General features: G+C 40.6%; 1 protein-coding gene across 2 annotated transcripts in view; it reads left to right on the top strand.

The window, feature by feature from the left end:
* The window catches only part of LOC136872190 (membralin), a 470,893-nt gene that overhangs the window by 196,303 nt on the left and 256,207 nt on the right, over window positions 1-18,383 (top strand). For both annotated transcript variants that reach the window (XM_067146026.2, XM_068227184.1), the window contains exon 12: window positions 2,717-2,774. In XM_067146026.2, coding sequence (XP_067002127.2) covers window positions 2,717-2,774 — 58 coding nt within the window. The remainder of the gene's footprint in view (window positions 1-2,716; window positions 2,775-18,383) is intronic.

Raw genomic sequence — 18,383 nt, 5'->3', positions numbered from 1 at the left:
TAAACTATAAGAAGAATGAGGATAACAATTAATTTGTAGTATGTCTTGAGTGTCTTTAAGAGACGACTGAATAGACGACTGTCCCAACACGGCGCAATTTGGGTAACGCTGAGTGAATTGCTTAGTAGGGGTTCACAGATGGTATGTGTAAGTGGACCGTTGCAAAGGGTTTCTGGGTTTCTTTAGAAGCTTGCCAAATATCTCTGTCTCAAAGGTAGTAGTGTAGGCTACTCAGTCTATGATTCGAAGCAGTGTATCGATTCATTCAAGTGTCCCAGTGAATCGATTCACAGGAACGGCGAGCTCACGGCACACGATTCAGCTGACTCGCAGCAGACAGTGCGCACTCACGGAACAATGAGACACAATACACACACGGCTTATTAACGGGACATTGGACATTGGCGGGGAGCCGAACTTTCGCTGCAGCGAGACATACAGAGCCATGGCACACTGAAAGAATCGTACACAGTCGCGGATCAGTGAGGCACAACACCCACACGGTTCGTTATCTGTACACTGGACATCGGTGCGGAGCCGAACTTCCGCTTCAGCGATTCATAGAGAGCCATGGCACACTGAAAGAATAGTTCGCTATAACGGATTCTCGCACTCAGCTAATTTGAAAATAATACCCACTAAATAATAGACGGATTTATTTGCAGTGTTAAAAACAGTCGAAACATAATTCCAAAGTACCTAGCTTGTAAGTAAGTAGGCTCTTAGGTTATTTTATTTACTGTATTAGATTAATCAGTCGGTATTTTTATAACTAAGTGACATTCGACAATTAATCAAACTCAGCTCTCTAGCCTACCCGCCTGGCTGAATGGCTCAGACAGTTGATGCCTGGCATTTTGACACCAACTTGGCAGATTCGAACCTGGTGCAGTCCGGTGGTATGTGAAGGTGCTCAAATACGTCAACCTCGTGTCGGTAGATTTACTGGCATGTAAAAGAACTCCTGCGGCACTAAATTCCGGTACCTCGGCGTCTCCGAATCCGAAAGCCGTAAAAGTACAGGGTCTTTCACTCTAACTGGGGCCGGCGCGGCGCGGCGCGGCGCGGCGCAGCGCAGTGCAGCCAAGCGGGTAGATGGGTGAGCTGGTCAGACGGGCACATGGCAACTCGCTGAGCGTGGGGCCGGGAGTGTGCCCGTATGAATCGAATGTAGATAACAAGCACACGTAACGCATAATCACAGTAAAATAATTTCTCACCTTGTCACAGAAGATGTTGAAAATATCCTCCATCTGCAGCCACACATTTCTGGCTTCATCTAAGGAAATTTTCATTGATACGCATTAGTTCATCTACCGAGATAGCCTCAATTTCTGTAGTGATATTTTGTCTGAATTCATCTACATTGTGAAAATGGGAGTGTTGGCGGCAGTAACTGTAGACAGGATAATAGGCCCTCTAGTTTTTGAAACCACAGGGATTTTGGAATCATATTCTCATTCCATTTTTTAACAATTCTCTGACAATGAAAGCCAGTCTGGATATTTACGGGAAGGCTCGGCAAGCGTGCATACGGCTAACGAGTCATTAAGTTTAATTGAGGGAATTTTAGACAATAGAGTAATTAGTAAACCATTGCGATTTTTATTTAAGGGAAAAATTGAAAAATAAGGGTTTATGCAACAAACAAAAGGAAGGAGCACATTACGTAAGACTGCTGCTAAATTGGTGAGTCAGGTGGCTAAGAGAGAGCTAAGAAACGTTAAAAGGTTCCTCGTATTTTCAACAACATTTTGAGCTGTTTTGAGTGCTCAGTTGCTAAGCAGCCTTACAGCCATTTTTACGTGGCAAATGGATTTGAAAGACTTCGTTAATCAACGAGAAGAAACGGTGCAATTTCGAACATAGAAACTGGACATAATTTACATGCTGTGTAAAATGTGTTTTTGTTTTTTAAGAAAAGTGATTACACCATTTAACATAATACAACTTCAAAACCAACCCATTCTAGTTTAGTCACACCCTTTCGACACTACTGTTAGTTTCTAGGATCGTTGGCTGTGCTAGAGAGGTCGTACCATCTCGCGCAAGTGGAGAGCGGCAATCTGCCTGCTTGTGTCAGCGTGACTACGCTCATTTCCGCAAGAATCGTGATGGAGTGGGGCAAGGCGCACGATGTGTTGCTTGTGAACACTCAGGCGATGTTTTCCGTTTGAGCAGTACCACGCTCTTGCCATAGCTTTCGGCATGCTCGTCACCAGCTGTTTACGCTTCTGTGCAGCGAAAGATCGTAGCAACTAACGGTAGTCGCTTTCTGATTCTCAAAAAGTGAATGCAATTTCTGGGCAGCCACAGATCCTAGCAATTATCAGTAGTCACTTCCTCATTTTTAAAATAAATAATTTAATTTCTGGACTAAAACCAAAAAGTGACTATCATGAACAATGTTATTTTTAAATAAAGGGTAGCTTATAAAAGCATGATGAAATGCAAATTCATTTAATAATGCTAAATACATACTTCTCCTTCAAATGGGCCTTTTTCGAGAGAAATACCCTTTATCATCGGGGTAGTTTGAGTTGACAATTCATTTCTCGAGATCTTAACATTGTCTTAATATAATACATATAATAAAAGTGGTGAATGGTATTTCACGTTGAGTTGGAATGCTCTTATTTATTAGCTTTAAACATATTTATTCTGAATATTTTTGAGACATTTTTGACGTGAGTTCGTATGTTCTGTTCTGTTCTAGACTGTGTCAATATCCATGTTGCTACGGTATTCACATCATCAGATTTTTGTTTTTATTGGTAAGTACTTCTCTGCTGTATCATTTTCTAAACCGCAATTCGTAGTGCTGGTTAGAGAGCTTCTCATCCAACTTCACTGTAATGATTGTATCTCTCCACTTACTGTGCTATATTGGTCAGATTTTGTGTGTAGACAAATTAAAGATCTTTTCAAACACCTGACTATTTTTCTGTGTTTATAAATGACAATGTTATGGAAAAGGAACGGAATAGGAAACAATTGACAAATTGACAACATTGGTTACGCCAGCATTAAAATTAATTGTGTTGCGCAGAAATAGCATTTACCTCCGGCTTTGCACACGTGTAATTTCTTCCAATTGGGTATGAATTTCATCCAATAGTACGTAGCTCGTGTCTTGTTTCCCGGGACACATTGGCGGTGTTTCAGCAATACATGAAAGTGGTGGTGATGGTTATTGTTTTAAGAGGATGTACAACTAGGCAACCAACCTCTGTATAACACTAATCAGAGAGAATGGACGATGATCGATTCGTGATAAAATTGTAGTCGAGATACCGAACTAATGGTGCGGTAACTTTCAAATTTGTCAGTACCTGCTTTGTTAGGCATAGGGATAACGACGTAACAGTTTAAATAAATCTGCTTCAAGAGTAGGTGAGATGGCAGAAGATACGAAGAGAAATAGTGGGCTATTTCATGGCGTAGAAAGTATTTTTAGCAGTTAGTTGCTCTTCACATTTCACTGGTGCTGTAAAAGTTGCCTTTTACACTGAGTGGCCAAAAGTCACGGGAAGGTACTGAATGTGATATTAATAATGAGTTGCTCCCCCGCGAGCCTTCAAAACGGCAGCAGTACGGCGAAGCATCGACTTTACAAGGTGTTGGAATCGTTCTGGAGGGATCTGGACCCACACATCTTGCACTGCTACCCACAATTGGTCTTGTATAATTGGTGCGGGGTTCATGGAGCGCACACCAGCATCCCATAAATGCTCGATTGGATTATGATTGGGGGATCTGGAGGGCCAGTCCATGGTCGTAACTTGACTGGAGTGCTCCTCCAACCACCAGCGTGTCACCACAGAGCGGTGACATGGCTCATTGTCCTGTTGAAACATGGTATCTCCATCAGGGTACTCTAGGGCCAAAACGAGATGCAGGTGGTCTAAAAGAATGTCCACATAATATGCACCTATCAGCGCACTCTGCAGCCGGACAATGGGGCCTTATTGCGACCCTGAGAACGCCAGAGTAGGCCAGAAAAAAAAAAGATGTGATGGCCTACACTGCCGTACGTCCCTCAAACATATCACCAGTAACATTAAAATGACCAACTATTGTTGTTATTTTAGCTGTACGTTGTCTCATCTGCTGTCACGCATTTCCGCTAATGTCATTACTGCTGGAATTATATAAAAACCAACCCGTCAACAACGGGTGCGACAGCTATAATGTACATAAATACAAGATTTATCTGTTTTACATCCTACTTCGCTTTTATCTTGGATTAGGTATACACAAGTTGAACGTGGGTTAAGTTCAATTTTTGTCTGCTAGTCGGTGTGGTTGTTTATGCGAACAGCACAGCAGTTTTTTAGCGTGCCAGGTGTAGGATATAAAGCGAGGAAACTGCCAGTCATAAAATCATTTTGCAACAGAATGTTTATTCTCAGAGAGCACAGTCCACAAAACGTTACCAATGATGCTTTGATACCAGTCACCCCACCATGTGTGAATTTTGCAACCTCATGTTTCACAGCTTTGGCAATATCGTCTCTTGTCCTAATTCGTGTCCCACGCTATGGTTCTGTCATTTTGGCGATGAGGTCAAAATTGCACAGAGACAGGTCCGGTGAATATGGTGGGTGTTCCAGTGCTTCCCACCCCCAGTGCTGAACTTGGCTTTGTACAGCTTTCAGAAAAAATTAATGCGGTATTCCTACACAGTTTATGCAACATAATTCCGTTGACAATTGCCGCACCGAGCGGCACATGTGGTTAAGGGCTGGCGTTCGGAACTCGTTAGTTAAGAGTGCGACCGCGGCGAAGACAGATTGCTTTAAGAGTATGTAAATACTACACTTGTATGTCTGTAGATTTACTGATACCTACAATGCTTTCGTCTTGATCTCATTTATGACACCATGGCTCATCTAGACAATTCAATCCACTCAATAATGTAAACGAGAAGCCATTGTTAATATTCAGGTGTGAACATTACACTACATTTTAAAAATATATAATCAGTGTAGTGTACATGAAATGAAAATTGATGTCAACAGTTTGCTTTATCCAGTTAGTGTTACAGCGCATACCAGGAATTCACTATATGATTCAATGACGACTTGTTCTACCACAGACATTTGATACTTGACTATTTTACAATTTACATACCCATCAAACCGCTAAATTTGCCATTTAGCTGCTGTATAATTTCACGCAGGTTCATGCCATTTGCTCTACAGTCCATCAGTATGTGGCGCGAGGAGAATTCAAATCTATCACACACACACAGGCAGGTGCAGTTTGTTATGAAGCAAAATATTGTTGGCTGGCGGTATTCGTGTTGTTCCATGTTAATTTGAATAGCCCTTCATTAAATATGTCATAGCTAACTTAGTTTGGCACATAATGTCACCAATTCTACTTTTTTTTTGTTTTCAGATAGAGGTTAGTTGAGTTCCCGCTATTGTGTTGGGTTTTGGAAACGAACGTAAACATTCTTCCTCTTGAATATAAATTGGTACAAAGCGACCGAATGTCACAAATGGGTTTTGGTATTCTCTTTTATTTGCCTGTTGCTCTTTTCTGGATGGATGCAATACTTCCTGCATTTGTCACATGGCACAGGCCAGAGCAAAATGTAGCTTCTACCCTAGCATCAGTCTCATTTATGACTGATTCTACGAAAACTGCTAAGATGTATGCGGTGCTGAGTAGTTAATGACATTCGTAGCACAGCTAGTGCGCCTGGATGTTATGAAAGGTGCCACTGATAAGGCAGGTCGTGCTGCAAAATCACTTTCTGGCCTAGTGAGAAAAGCCGTGACAAACTGCCTTACTTCTCATCATGTCCTCTGTGTTTCATTATAGCGCCGCCATTGTTCTTTTTCCTTGCGATTTCCCTATGACCACACATCCCCCTGTGGATGGGGGAGGTAGAATAACACCCACGGTATGCCCTGCCTGTCGTAAGAGGCTACTAAAAGGGGCCTCAGGGGCTCTCAACTTGGTTGGCAACTATGGGCCCTTAGCTGAGTCCTGGCATTGCTTCTATTTACTTGTGCGAGGTTCCTCACTTTCATCTATCCTATCAGATCTTTCTTGGTCAACTCTTGTTCTTTTCCGACCCCGATGTTATTAGAACACCCGAGGCCTAGGGAGTCTTTCATTTCACGTCCTTCGTTGCCCTTGTCTTCCTTTGACCGATATTTTCATTTTTCGAAGTGTCGGATCCTTTCCATTTTTTCCATCTGATTAGTATTTTATAGAGGATGGTTGCCTAGTTGTACTTCCTCTGAAAACAATAATCACCGGGCGAGTTGGCCGTGCGGTTAGGAGCGCGCAGCTGTGAGCTTGCATTCTGGAGATAGTGGGGTCGAACCCCACTGTCGGCAGCCCTGACAATGGTTTTCTCGTTGTTTCCCCATTTTCACACCAGACAAATGCTGGGGCTGTACTTTAATTAAGGTCATGGCGGCTTCCTTCCCACTTCTAGCACTTTCCTGGCCAATCGTCGCCATAAGACATATCTGTGTCGGCGGGACGTAAAGCCAATTGTAAAAAAAAAAATGCCTTTGTTATTGTAGTACGTAAAACAGTTTACAGTACTTAGAATATGTGATGAAAGCGTAATGTTTCAGTTTCGGTTGAGACAGATTACTATTATAGCTTAAAACTGGGACTCGTTCATGCTCTTAATATATGACTGTCGAAATCACATAGTTTTATTACAAGTAGACATAAATCGCCTTTATTTTTATATGACCAAAGACATCGTACATACATTTAATACACGAGTGTCAGTGATGCGGTAAATGGCCGGCCTGTTATGCCAAGATAGTGCGTCTCAACAGTAGCCTACAGCCGTGATCCGGTAAAGATGCGCCCGCTTGCTACGCTGTCCCGTGTTATCTAAACTTTTTGTCTGGTCGCTGGAGCACGTGCCATATAAATATATAATAATGCAATTATATTGCAGCCAATGGCCATACGATGGAATTACTTTAAATTGCATAACGAGTAAATTTAAGTTTCTTAGTGCTTAGAATGATCAACAAAAATTTCTTAGTGTGGTTTGTTCTATTGACACAGTTCTCAACATGGTAGGCCTGTATATCACTCGTCTTTCTGCACTGTTCACAAACACACTCTGTATTCGGCATGTGAAACACTGTGTTGGAACAGAGTGGTTGGTTGAGTGGCTCAGACGGTAGAAGTTCTGATTTTGTCAGTCCAAGTGGGCGGACTTCATCCCGGCACGGTTTGGTGGTATTTACATCATCTTCGTGTTGGTAGATTTATAGGCTCATAAAAGAATTGCCGAGGAACCAGATTCCAGCTCCTCGGCGTCTCCGAAAACTGTAATGTTATAAATTTTCGTCTAGGCTAGCGGATCGCCCGTTACAGGTAAAGACCGTGAGTGGGAGACGCGTTGCGAGACAAGAGACTTTTATAAATAGCCACTAATTAATATTGTCATTTATTGTCAAGTATAATATTGTGTGTGTACTAATTGGGTCATCTCGATTAAATTAGTCCCAATAAAAATGCCAGTATTTTATACCTAACCGAAGAGTTCCAGTGGAACGAACTAAAAGGATTGTTATCCTTCTACTTGATTGTCTCGTCAAGATGATGATGATGATGATGAATGGTGCGTTCAACACATGCAAGTATTGAACTCGTATACAGCTGTAAATTAGCAAACTTTTGTCCATAAATAAAGGCACACAATAACTATTAAAGAAGTAAAACTTCACTTAAATATTTCCGCGTTGTTATTCTTGCTACTGAGAATCTGACGACTCACTGAGGGGTTTTCCAGACGTAGATTTAACGTCAGTTAGTGGAGGTGAGGGAATTCTTTAAATAGCCCCTCTAAGGAGGGCACATAAGCTTATCAGTAAAACAGTTCAATGAAATGCTCATATAGGATACTCTATATTCTCGGAGGATGCGATTTTTACATATTCCAATTAACTTATTTCTATTTTGTACTATCAGGCTAATGAAGGTAATATACTTACTCAACATTTACTGCCCGTGTTCTTTGCAACCTGCTGGAATACTAAATGAACTAATGAACGAAATTAGACGTCAATTTTGTTTCTATTGCAAATATATGAGTTAATAATTGATACATTATTTATTTAAATACTTAATTAATTCTAATATGTACCCAGTAATTTATTTAATTGTCCTTGTTGTGCTTGGCCTTTCGGCTCGATTTCATCTTTCCCAATTTCCAGAATATTATAATACCGTCTCTTATATTAAACCAAGATTAGCAATTACATGAAACTAATCCAACGTACAATTACCAGGAAACAATTAAAATATAACTTATAAAATATTAACTGTATTAAGACTTTTGATGATGATGATGATGATGATGATGATAAAATAATAATAATAATTATTATAACTAGCTAATGTACCCGTCCTTCGCTACGGGATTCTCAGAAAGTCTGTCTTTGTAGTTTTCCTGCCTGAAGTCGTTAGTAGGAATGTAGCGATTAAAAGCAATGTTATCATATAAAATACTCGATCAAATGAAATACAGCACATTTTCTCATTTTTAGCGAACAGTACTACGGTGCCGATCTAACAGTCCGCAAACAGTCGTGAACACTCCTCTGCCATTATTCCGTTAAATATGCAAGCTGCTCATTCCAATCGGTACCTCAGAGTAGGGATTTAATAGGTCGAATGCTATGATGAACCAGTTTGTTACGTATCAGTAGTATCAGAAAATTTATGAACCAGAGGAACGGCATGATAAAGAAGAACGTTATCTAACTCCTCAGCTACTTTCCGCCAATATTCAGGCAGGCTGTTATTTTCAGTACGACCGGGCGAGTTGGCCGTGTGGTTAGGGGCGCGCAGCTGTGTGCTTGCTCCTGGGAAGTAGTGGGTTCGAACTCCACTGTCGACAGCCCTGAAGATGGTTTTCCGTGGTCTCCCATTTTCACACCAGACAAATGCTGGGGCTGTGACGTAATTTAGGCCAGGGCCGCTTCCTTTCCTATCCCATCGTCGCCATGAGTCCTATCTGTGTCGGCGCGACGTAAAGCAAAGTTAAAAAAGGACTCTGCATACAGCAGTAATCCTATCTATCGGAGATGAGCGGCAACAGATACACAGACCACATCACAACAAAAACAGTGGTCAATGTAATGTTATTGTTGATCGGTGTTATGAGCTTCCTGTATTGTAGGCCTTCACATTCAGTTTTCTTACGACTCTGTAATATTAGGGCGTCTTATAAAATTAGTTATAGCGTAGACTGTATTTCCTTATTCCTCGACTTCACATACCGATTTTCATTAAATTCTGTTTACCCATTTTCTCGTGGCGGCGCTGAAATGGACTTAGCAACAAAAATCCAAATTCATGAATATCTCCGTTATCATAGCCGGTAAGTTACAGTAAAAATGTATAAGACATAAATGATCGGAAATTTAATAATATATAATTTAGTTACATACTATTTGTCAGTAGGACCACTAATAACACAAATATTTGGCTGTTCAATTTTAGGCCTTCCCCTAAACTGCCATTTCACTCAGCGTGAATAAAATTATTTATGGCCTAGATTATAGCGACTTATTCCAGGATTTCACATACCGATTTTCATTAAATTCTCTTCAGCCGTTTTGTCGTGATGCGTGTACAGACAGACGGACGGACGGACTAACGGACGGGCGGGCGGGCGGGCGGGCGGGCAGGCAGGCAGACAGACAGACAGACAGACAGACAGAAATTACGGAAAAGTAAAAAGTGCATTTCGTTGTTACTATGGACATGGCCGTTACAGAAATAACATTCTTTTCAAATTCTGAGCAATGTACAGACAAACCTCTTATTTTATATATATAGATTATTATTATTATTATTATTATTATTATTATTATTATTATTATTATTATTATTAACAGTGGTAATAGTCACTGCCGAATAGATAGTAAATATTTCTAATTCTGGTTTTTGAATGACGAGCTCGATTTTACACGTATGATGATGGTGATGATGATGATGATGATTTTCTTCCGATCACTCTTGGAATCGACCATCTTTCTTATCTGACCTTCCTTGGTCAACATTTATTCTTTTCCGCCTCTGACCGTATTAGGTTCGGGAGGCCTAGGAAGTCTTTCGGTTATACGCCCTTCATGGCTCTTTCTCCGATGTTTCGGATTTCTTACTTTTTCCTTTCTGACTAGTGTAACGAAAGAATTTGTTCCTCGGTTGTATTTCCTCTTAAAACAATAATCACCACCACCGCCATTCTCGGAATCGAACGGTTCCAGAGAATTTCCACTGAGTAATCCTGCGTTTGGAGGTTAAAAGAAGTTGCTACAAGGTACAAGGCGATTGACAAACTCGAGTATGTTTTTACAGTAACTGTTTGGCAGCTTTAAAAACATGTGAATTCAATTATGCAGGGAACTGCATTTGTGATGTCATTCGTTTTTCAGTCGGAATGGAATTCACAGGTGAGATGGAATTGATTAAATTTGTGAGGAGGCGCTTGCCGTACGTGCTCGGTGCGTATTGTTGGCCGTTCGGCTCGGTTTCATCTTTCCCAATTTCCTGCATGCAACTCAGTATTGTGTACTAGCTGTGTGATGGATTGCGTGCAGTAACTCGAGTCGAGTCGCTTTGGGCGGGCCGAGTACACACACAGCTTCTCCTGTTACATGCCGCATGTCTGTCTCTGCCTGCTTGGTAGAGCTCTGATGGCTGTAGAAATATCTGGCAAACCTGTACCGAATAATGTTTGATAACACTCACTCTGCTAAGTATTGTTACTCCACAACAGTAAATATGGATTGCTTTCACGTCAGTGAACGGCCTTCGGAAGCACTGTTGCCGACTTGAGATCGGCGCTACTGTAGCTGTTGGCATAGTGTGTAAATGCCATAAAAGTGACGTTCCGAAGGAGGGAAGAGCAGAGTGCCCGGGCTTTTAGGTGCTTTACATATTTGAAAACATGTATTCATCTGCTCGAATTGGTTTGATTACGTGTTTTGCTGCTACTTGTTGTGAAGTTCCTTCTCCCTACTTTTGGCAAGTAGCTATCAACCGTCTGTATATCGTGTAGATACTGACCCACTATACTTGTACCCTTAAGAAAGAATATTCTGACAGCCGACGATTTTCTTTCAGAAAGGAAAAATTTGTCAAGGGTTAATATTTACTAGCATTTAGGTGTTTGGCAGCCACTGTTGTTTATAGACACTAGGATGAAGTATCATGGTACTTCTCCGAAAAGAAAGTTAGCTGATGGCTAAGCGGGTTTGAGCTTCAGAATCCAAGCTATAGAGGAAATCAAAGGTGTACTAATTCTACTCCAGGATTGCCTGTCCAAAGCAACTCTGCAACAAGCAGAGCAATTTAGCTTGCGTGTGACCAAAGCGGGCGTGTGCGCGTACTGAGCGTAGAAGAAAGCAATCAAACTTAGGTTTCTTGACTCGACAAGAATGTCTACGACTGTGCTTCTGTATAGCAGTGTAGCTGCGAATTTCGTTCGGTGCAGCTCCAGGGTCGGGAATTTCAACCATCATTGGTTAATTTTGCTGGCACGGGGACTGGGTGTATGTGTCGTCTTCATCATTATTTCATCCTCATCATGACGCGCAGGTCGCCTACGGCATCAGATCAACAGACCTGCACCTGGCGAGTCGAACGCCATTTCATTTCAGTTGTTGTTAAAGCTGCAAGCAGCAGGAAAATGAACAAACCACCGGAAGTGGGGAGGGGGGAGGGTTATGTTGGTAATTAAAGAGGATTAAATTCCAACATTGGTTAAGTATTCATGTGTTTATGCGCAGGTATCAAATAAGCTAGTAGGTATCTCGCAATGCAAATTTTATAAAAAGCTAATAAGCTCACATTCAAGAACCTCAAGTATGGTACGAAATTTTGTAAATTTGGCCAAAACCACAGTTGATAAATATTTAAAATAGGGCAGATTCATGGTGACTGACAAGTACGTGGTAATTGTTATTATCCTCGTGCCAGAAACATATAGAATATACCGTTAAAAATTCATTGAGTAAGATTATAGAGGTTTAGACCAAAACTTGACTACATTAAGTGCATTTTGTGGAAAGAGGTCGTCTTCAGTACAGGAGGATGGGCACAGCGGACATTGAGTGGAAATGTGCGGGAAGGACTTCAGAACATTTACCACTATTTGAGAGCGAATATGTTTTTGTTTAAATTGAGGTCAAACAGTGATTTAAATGGTCAAAACATACTGTATTTTTCGGTGGATATTATAAAGGATTATACTCTCGAGTCGCAGTAGCCAGGAAAGTACGAACATTTGCGGAGGAAGTGCACAGTAAAATGCTTCCTGATTTAGCACATACTATTCAATCTTAGTATATGTGGACAAATTGTTTCAAGGGATGTATTAAATATATGTTGTGTAGTATTTGATAAATATATACTGTATTAACGTGTTCGCCGTTCCACAGCTGCTCAAAAACTGGTGCAAATATTCGTAGTGAGTTGAAAGATCGTTTGAAAGGTTTAGGCGATTAAAATAACATATTTGCAATATTATATTTTTAAAAAGCTAAGAAATCAGTATTATTGAGAAAAGGCATCTGTGAAAGTTTGATTGAAAATGATGAAATAATCGATTTTATGATTTTCTTATTTATATTATGCTTTACCATAATTCACTTGGATTTTTTTAATCCTTCAAGCCTTTTAAAGCCCTCTGCATGTACAAACGTCTTCCATCGCTGGCTCATGTTATTAATACGGGTTTGAGGCGAACTGTTCCACTACTGATGTATTGGCTATTACAATAGATTTTATTGCAGCCAATGACCATACAGATGGAAGATCATATTAAAAGAGGTAATATCGATTAATTTGCTTTTTTTTAAATATTTAGTCCGTTTTATGTCTTACGTAAGTCTGTTAGCGAGGTTCCTCTGTTTTTGCACCACATTACATGGTATCGGTCGCAATTTGACCCACATAGCTTGCACTTACACTTGTCTTCTGGTTTGTGGTATTTCTCTGTTGTGGATATTCGGCGATGAAACCCATGAACCGCTGCTCTTTTCGTGGTGTGTTGTAGGTCGTATCTGGCTTCAGTCCACTCCGTGTAGATGATCGCATCCGTGGCGAAGAACTCCGGCCATATCTCTTGTTTCTTCTTGGTGAGTTCTCTTAGTAGATCTTTATAGGCTTCGGCGGCTGGCAGGAGTAGGTGTAGGCGAAGTTCTTCTATGAGGAACTTTTCCTTTGTTAGCACGCAGGTGAGGCGTGAGAGTGTGTACTTTGATAGACTTAGAATTCTTTTCAGGAAGCAAGTTTTGACTTTTTCTATGTCTTCTAGATTTTTCTTGTTTAGGTTCTTCCATACCACCTCTACTCCGTTGGCGCGATCTTCAGGCGGAATATGGTCATCGCCGTTTCCAAAGATAGTTTCCGCAGATTCTTTATACTATTTTCTGCCACCCGGGCTGGCTGTTGAGCGCTTTCTCTGATGTGTGGGTCGTATGTGTCCCCTCGGCTTTGCAGCATGAGTCCTAGGTATTTGAAGTTTGACAAGTTTCGCAGTGGATTTCCTATTGGCTATTATGCATTTAGTAAAATATGCGCTTGCTCTAAGCAGGAGACGTATGAGTGATATTATAATCATCTTTAAAACAACATTTTACCACTCAGTGGAACAGATACGTGGACATGCTGCAGTAAGTTCACTCGTGATGGAGGCTGTGAACACTGTTTTGGAGAACGAGGATATTAGAAAATAGTACCTTTACTCTCGAGTCACAGTAGCCAGGAAAGTACAGTAAAATGCTTTTTGATTTAGCATATGCTATTCAATCTTAGCATATGTGGACAGATTGTTTCAAGGGATGCATTAAATACATGTTAAGTAGTATTTGATTAATATATACTGTATTAACGTGTTTGACATTCCACGACTGTTCAAAAATGCTGGCCAGCTTATAGCGTTTCTTAAGATATTTAAGTAAGCCTTAATTTATTCATCCTGTGGGTGATGGGGAGCTGGCTTTTGTGCTACGTTTTGTATTACAGTAGAAAGATTAAAGAAAGAAAGAAAGAAAGAAAGAAAGCCAAGTTGCCTGTAGCTTGGCCAAGTTGCTCTGAGTTTAACTTGATGAGCAGGGCAGCTGCCCAATCGGAGAGAAAAAGCGATTTCTTGAAGTTAGATCTCAAAAACCTTATACCAGTGATAGCAGATCTTTACCAACTAGCGTGTCAATTAAGGTCTTGCTTATTACTTGTTACTGTTTAGTGTACCATCGGTTAATTTTCTTTTAAAATCATCATGAAACTCCTCATTTGATTCAATTAGGTATTAGATTGCATTTCATATAAATCTATTCGACTGAATGTTTCATGATTTCATTTTGCAAACATCACTGAAAATTAAATTTTAAAAACCAGGTAAATTTTTAAAATAAGGTATGTTTTTGCTCTAATCTAATACAATTGTAAAAAAATCTGGCCATTAAAATTAATTGGGACATATTTCTTTATTAAAGCGTAATGTTAAAATAGGCCTATGCCATGTTCGTAGATTTTCGACCTATTTATTACTAGAGCCCTGCGCGGGGATTAAAAATATCATCCGCATTCGCTCCGCATCTGCACTTCCTTCATCCGCATCCGCAAATGGTTATCCGCATCCGTGAATTGCTATCCGCGGATATTGTAAATGTTACCTATATATAATACCGAAGGCATTGAAACGGATAGATCTGTTAATGTGATACAGTAGGCCTGATACCTAGCACCAAAACCCCCATAGTCACAGGTTTGTGAGAGATATTCTCTTGCGACAACTCCCGACGTATTGACCTTTGTTTCTTCCTTCCATTAATTGTAGGCAGTGGGCTTAGATCATATTTACGACTTTATGGTCTCAAGGCTTTTTATATATATATCACAATTCTCCCTTACCACTGTCAAGGGTCACCTAACGACAAACAAAAATAAGAGTATATCTGAGTTAAAATTAATAAACTTCATTATCCGCATCCGCGAATTGTTATCCACGGATATTGTATTATCAGCAAAATTATCCGCACTGCCATACAGTTTGTATCCGCCAAGATAGTAACTTCGCGGATATCCGCATCCGTGCAGGGCTCTATTTATTACATGTTAAGAACATTAAAATGTGTTAGTATGTTGTCTGACATGCTACAGAAGTCGTATTCGCGTGCCACCAACAGTGTTGACTAAGGGAGGACGGATAGGCAATTTGAAAGAAACGGAGGGACTGATAGCGTACCGATATCGTCCGTGGCCTCTCACTTTGGCGTCTGCGGTTCGATTCCCTGCCAGTGTATTTGCGAATTGAAAAGTCGCATTCTTGTGGTTCGGATTCTAAGTAAAATTGGATGGTGGAGGTGCTAATTATTTTAATAGGAAGTGCAACCGGGCAACCATCCTCCCGAGTAAAACTGGAGGTGCTGTGGCTATGGACACGATAATCAGCGATTACGTAAAACAACTAGTTAGTTGCACTTTGTAAAGGTGTGCAGCCTGGTAGTGCCAGATGAGGCTTGGTGCCACGTAGTCGCTTCTCCGCGCTTCCAAGTTGCAAGCCTCTGATGTAAGAGTGGACGATTGCTTCTTATTCTTCTTCTGCCGCTATTCCCGGGACCCTCTAAAGCGAAGCTCTCACAGTGAGAAAATAAGTTGTGATAATGAAGGCCGAGTGCAGGGTGGTTGGCAGAAGGCAATAATGCCAGTGACAGGCGATATGCCTGGCGCTGCGAGACGATGTGAACAGGCCCAGCAGCGATCAAAACAGTAGCCCCAGTGAATTGTTTAATCTCGCGATAAGGAAGTTTCTAGAAGCAGCTGGAAGCAGATTAACAATGGAGTAAGTGTCCGGAATGATCTGGGATTGAAAACTGTTAGGATCTTCTGCGGGCCTATATAAAGAGCGCAACTAGCGTACGCCAGACAGTCTCGAGCGAGTCAGTCTGGAGTGCGTCAATCGCGAGTGAGCAGACGGTCGCGAGTCCGTCAGACGGCTACGGAGAGTTCAACCAGACTTCTCAGTTGTGAATTGAACTGTTCTGCAACGATTCTATTGAAGCCATGTGGGAGAAGAAGCGTTTGACGCTCTACAGGGCTATGTGTTCGAGTGTGTTTGAAAAAAGAAAAAAAAAAAAGAAAACACCTGTCGAGTGAAAAACTCAAACACGAGTGAAGGGGAACTTGTAAATAACTGTAAATAGGAGTATAATATATTTAGTGGATAGTAAAACACACGGCCCCTCTGAGTAGTGATTTTAGTTTTAAGAGCCGCTATAACCCCTCACAAAGTAGTTAAAATACTTCTACTGCATTGGGATCCTCGGGTTGATTAATTGGGACACACATCTGTTACTATGTTCTTGAGATTATTTTGAATGCGCGACTACAGTATGTTAAGAATGTCATTTCGGTGGTATTTGGAGGTGCTGAAATAAATCATCTTCGTGTCGGTAAATTTACTGACACGTAAAAGAACTCATCCGGGACGAATTCCGGCACCTCGGCGTCTCCGAAACCAGTCAGAAGTAGTCAGTGGGGCGTAAAGCTATTATTATTATTATTATTATTATTATTATTATTATTATTATTACTATTATTATTATTATTATTATTATTATTGTTATTATTATTATTATTATTATAGGAATGTAAGACGCTGACACATCATTATCGTTTGGTAAAAGGAGAGCCATAGAGGACTGTTCTGTCCTATTTAGTTTAAGCTAAAGGTTACCAGGGTAGAATGGGGCGATATAAGCGTAACTATGAATTTTGAAAATACACAGCACATGGACCTTTCGCATTCATTTGTTGATCAGTATACAATCCCGATCAGTGATGTATAGAAACCCCAAATATATTTATCGATCAGTATACAATCCCGGTCAGTGGTGCATTGGAAACCCAAATTTATTTATCGCCAATTTCGACTGATTTCATGGAATGAAGTTAAATGTTTTGTTATGGATGGTTGAGCTACATTGAGGTCACCTGGCCGAAGCTGAAACTGCACTCAAAATATTGTTTGATCTTTTTGAGGCAGTAGGAGGACGATTAGTTAATATTCATAGAGTATATACACTAACCGTACAAAACTTCATATATATCTCACGGAAATTGTCAGCATCAAAATATCCGTATTCCTGAAACGTATTTACTACCGGCTGATCCATTTGGAACAAAACTTTATACGGTTGAAGAATTGTCTAGAACTTATAATAATGTAATTCTTGCCATCAGTCAGTAATGCAATTCTGGCACAGTAGCTGGATGTTCACTGTGCGATCTAACTTGTGATTTAATTATTGTTAGATTTTATATACTGTAGGTCTATTACTGTATAGGAAGTCCGACTCGTTGGCTGAATGGTCAGCGTACTGGCCTTCGGTTCAGAGGGTCCCGGGTTCGATTCCCGGTCGGGTCGGGGATTTTAACCTTCATTGGTTAATTCCAGTGGCCCGAGGGCTGGGTGTTTGTGCTGTCCCCAACATTCCTGCAACTCACACACCACACATAACACTATCCTCCACCTCAATAACACGCAGTTACCTACGCATGGCAGGTGCCGCCCACCCTCATCGGAGGGTCTGCCTTACAAGGGCTGCACTCGGCTAGAAATAGCCACACGAAATTATAAATTATTTATACTGTATAGGAAGACGTGAATCCTCAAACCCGTTGATAATAGAATTGAAAATCAGATTAAAGATTGTTATTGATTGTGCTTTTCGATGTGCAAAATATTAGAAATGATAGTCTACAGATATATCAGCAGTGGCTCCTGTTACTAGAAAGTAGTTTTGAACAAAAATACTAATCGGTATACAGCATGCACTTTTTAAAGAAAACATACCTCTGAATAAACCCAACTCCTCTAAGAATATTTTAATAATTTGTGTTCTAGTTTCCTTCCAAGTTAGCCTTCTACTCAGATCATCCCAGTAGATTTGCGTGTTATTTTCACAGACAGACCAACATATAAATATGAAACTGAAGGTGGAATTGCTTGTTGTTCATCTCGTCTGAGATAAAAACGAAGTATTAGCTTAGTATTTGCATATCTAATATTTCAAGTACTGAGGAACCTTTCCGGAAACTCCTATCCCTCCCCACCCCCTCTCTGACTTCCCGATATTTTGGTACTTCTAACATTGATACATACTCCCTTCACTAGTGAATCCACGTAGCTGTAACGTGATAGCGGGAACCGAGGGAAACATACCCGTATGTTGTATGTTAATGAATTTTAAAAAAATCATAGTGAAGCAGATATATGCGTTTTCAAGTAAATACCTTTCTGCAGTAACATTAACATTTTAGGAATGCGTTTACTCGCCCTCCCCTCCCCCAATATTCTTACCTCTAAACTG

Source organism: Anabrus simplex, chromosome 4, assembly GCF_040414725.1.
Source record: "Anabrus simplex isolate iqAnaSimp1 chromosome 4, ASM4041472v1, whole genome shotgun sequence".
Lineage (NCBI taxonomy): Eukaryota > Metazoa > Arthropoda > Insecta > Orthoptera > Tettigoniidae > Anabrus > Anabrus simplex.
This window is presented reverse-complemented; position numbering and strand designations above follow the sequence as displayed.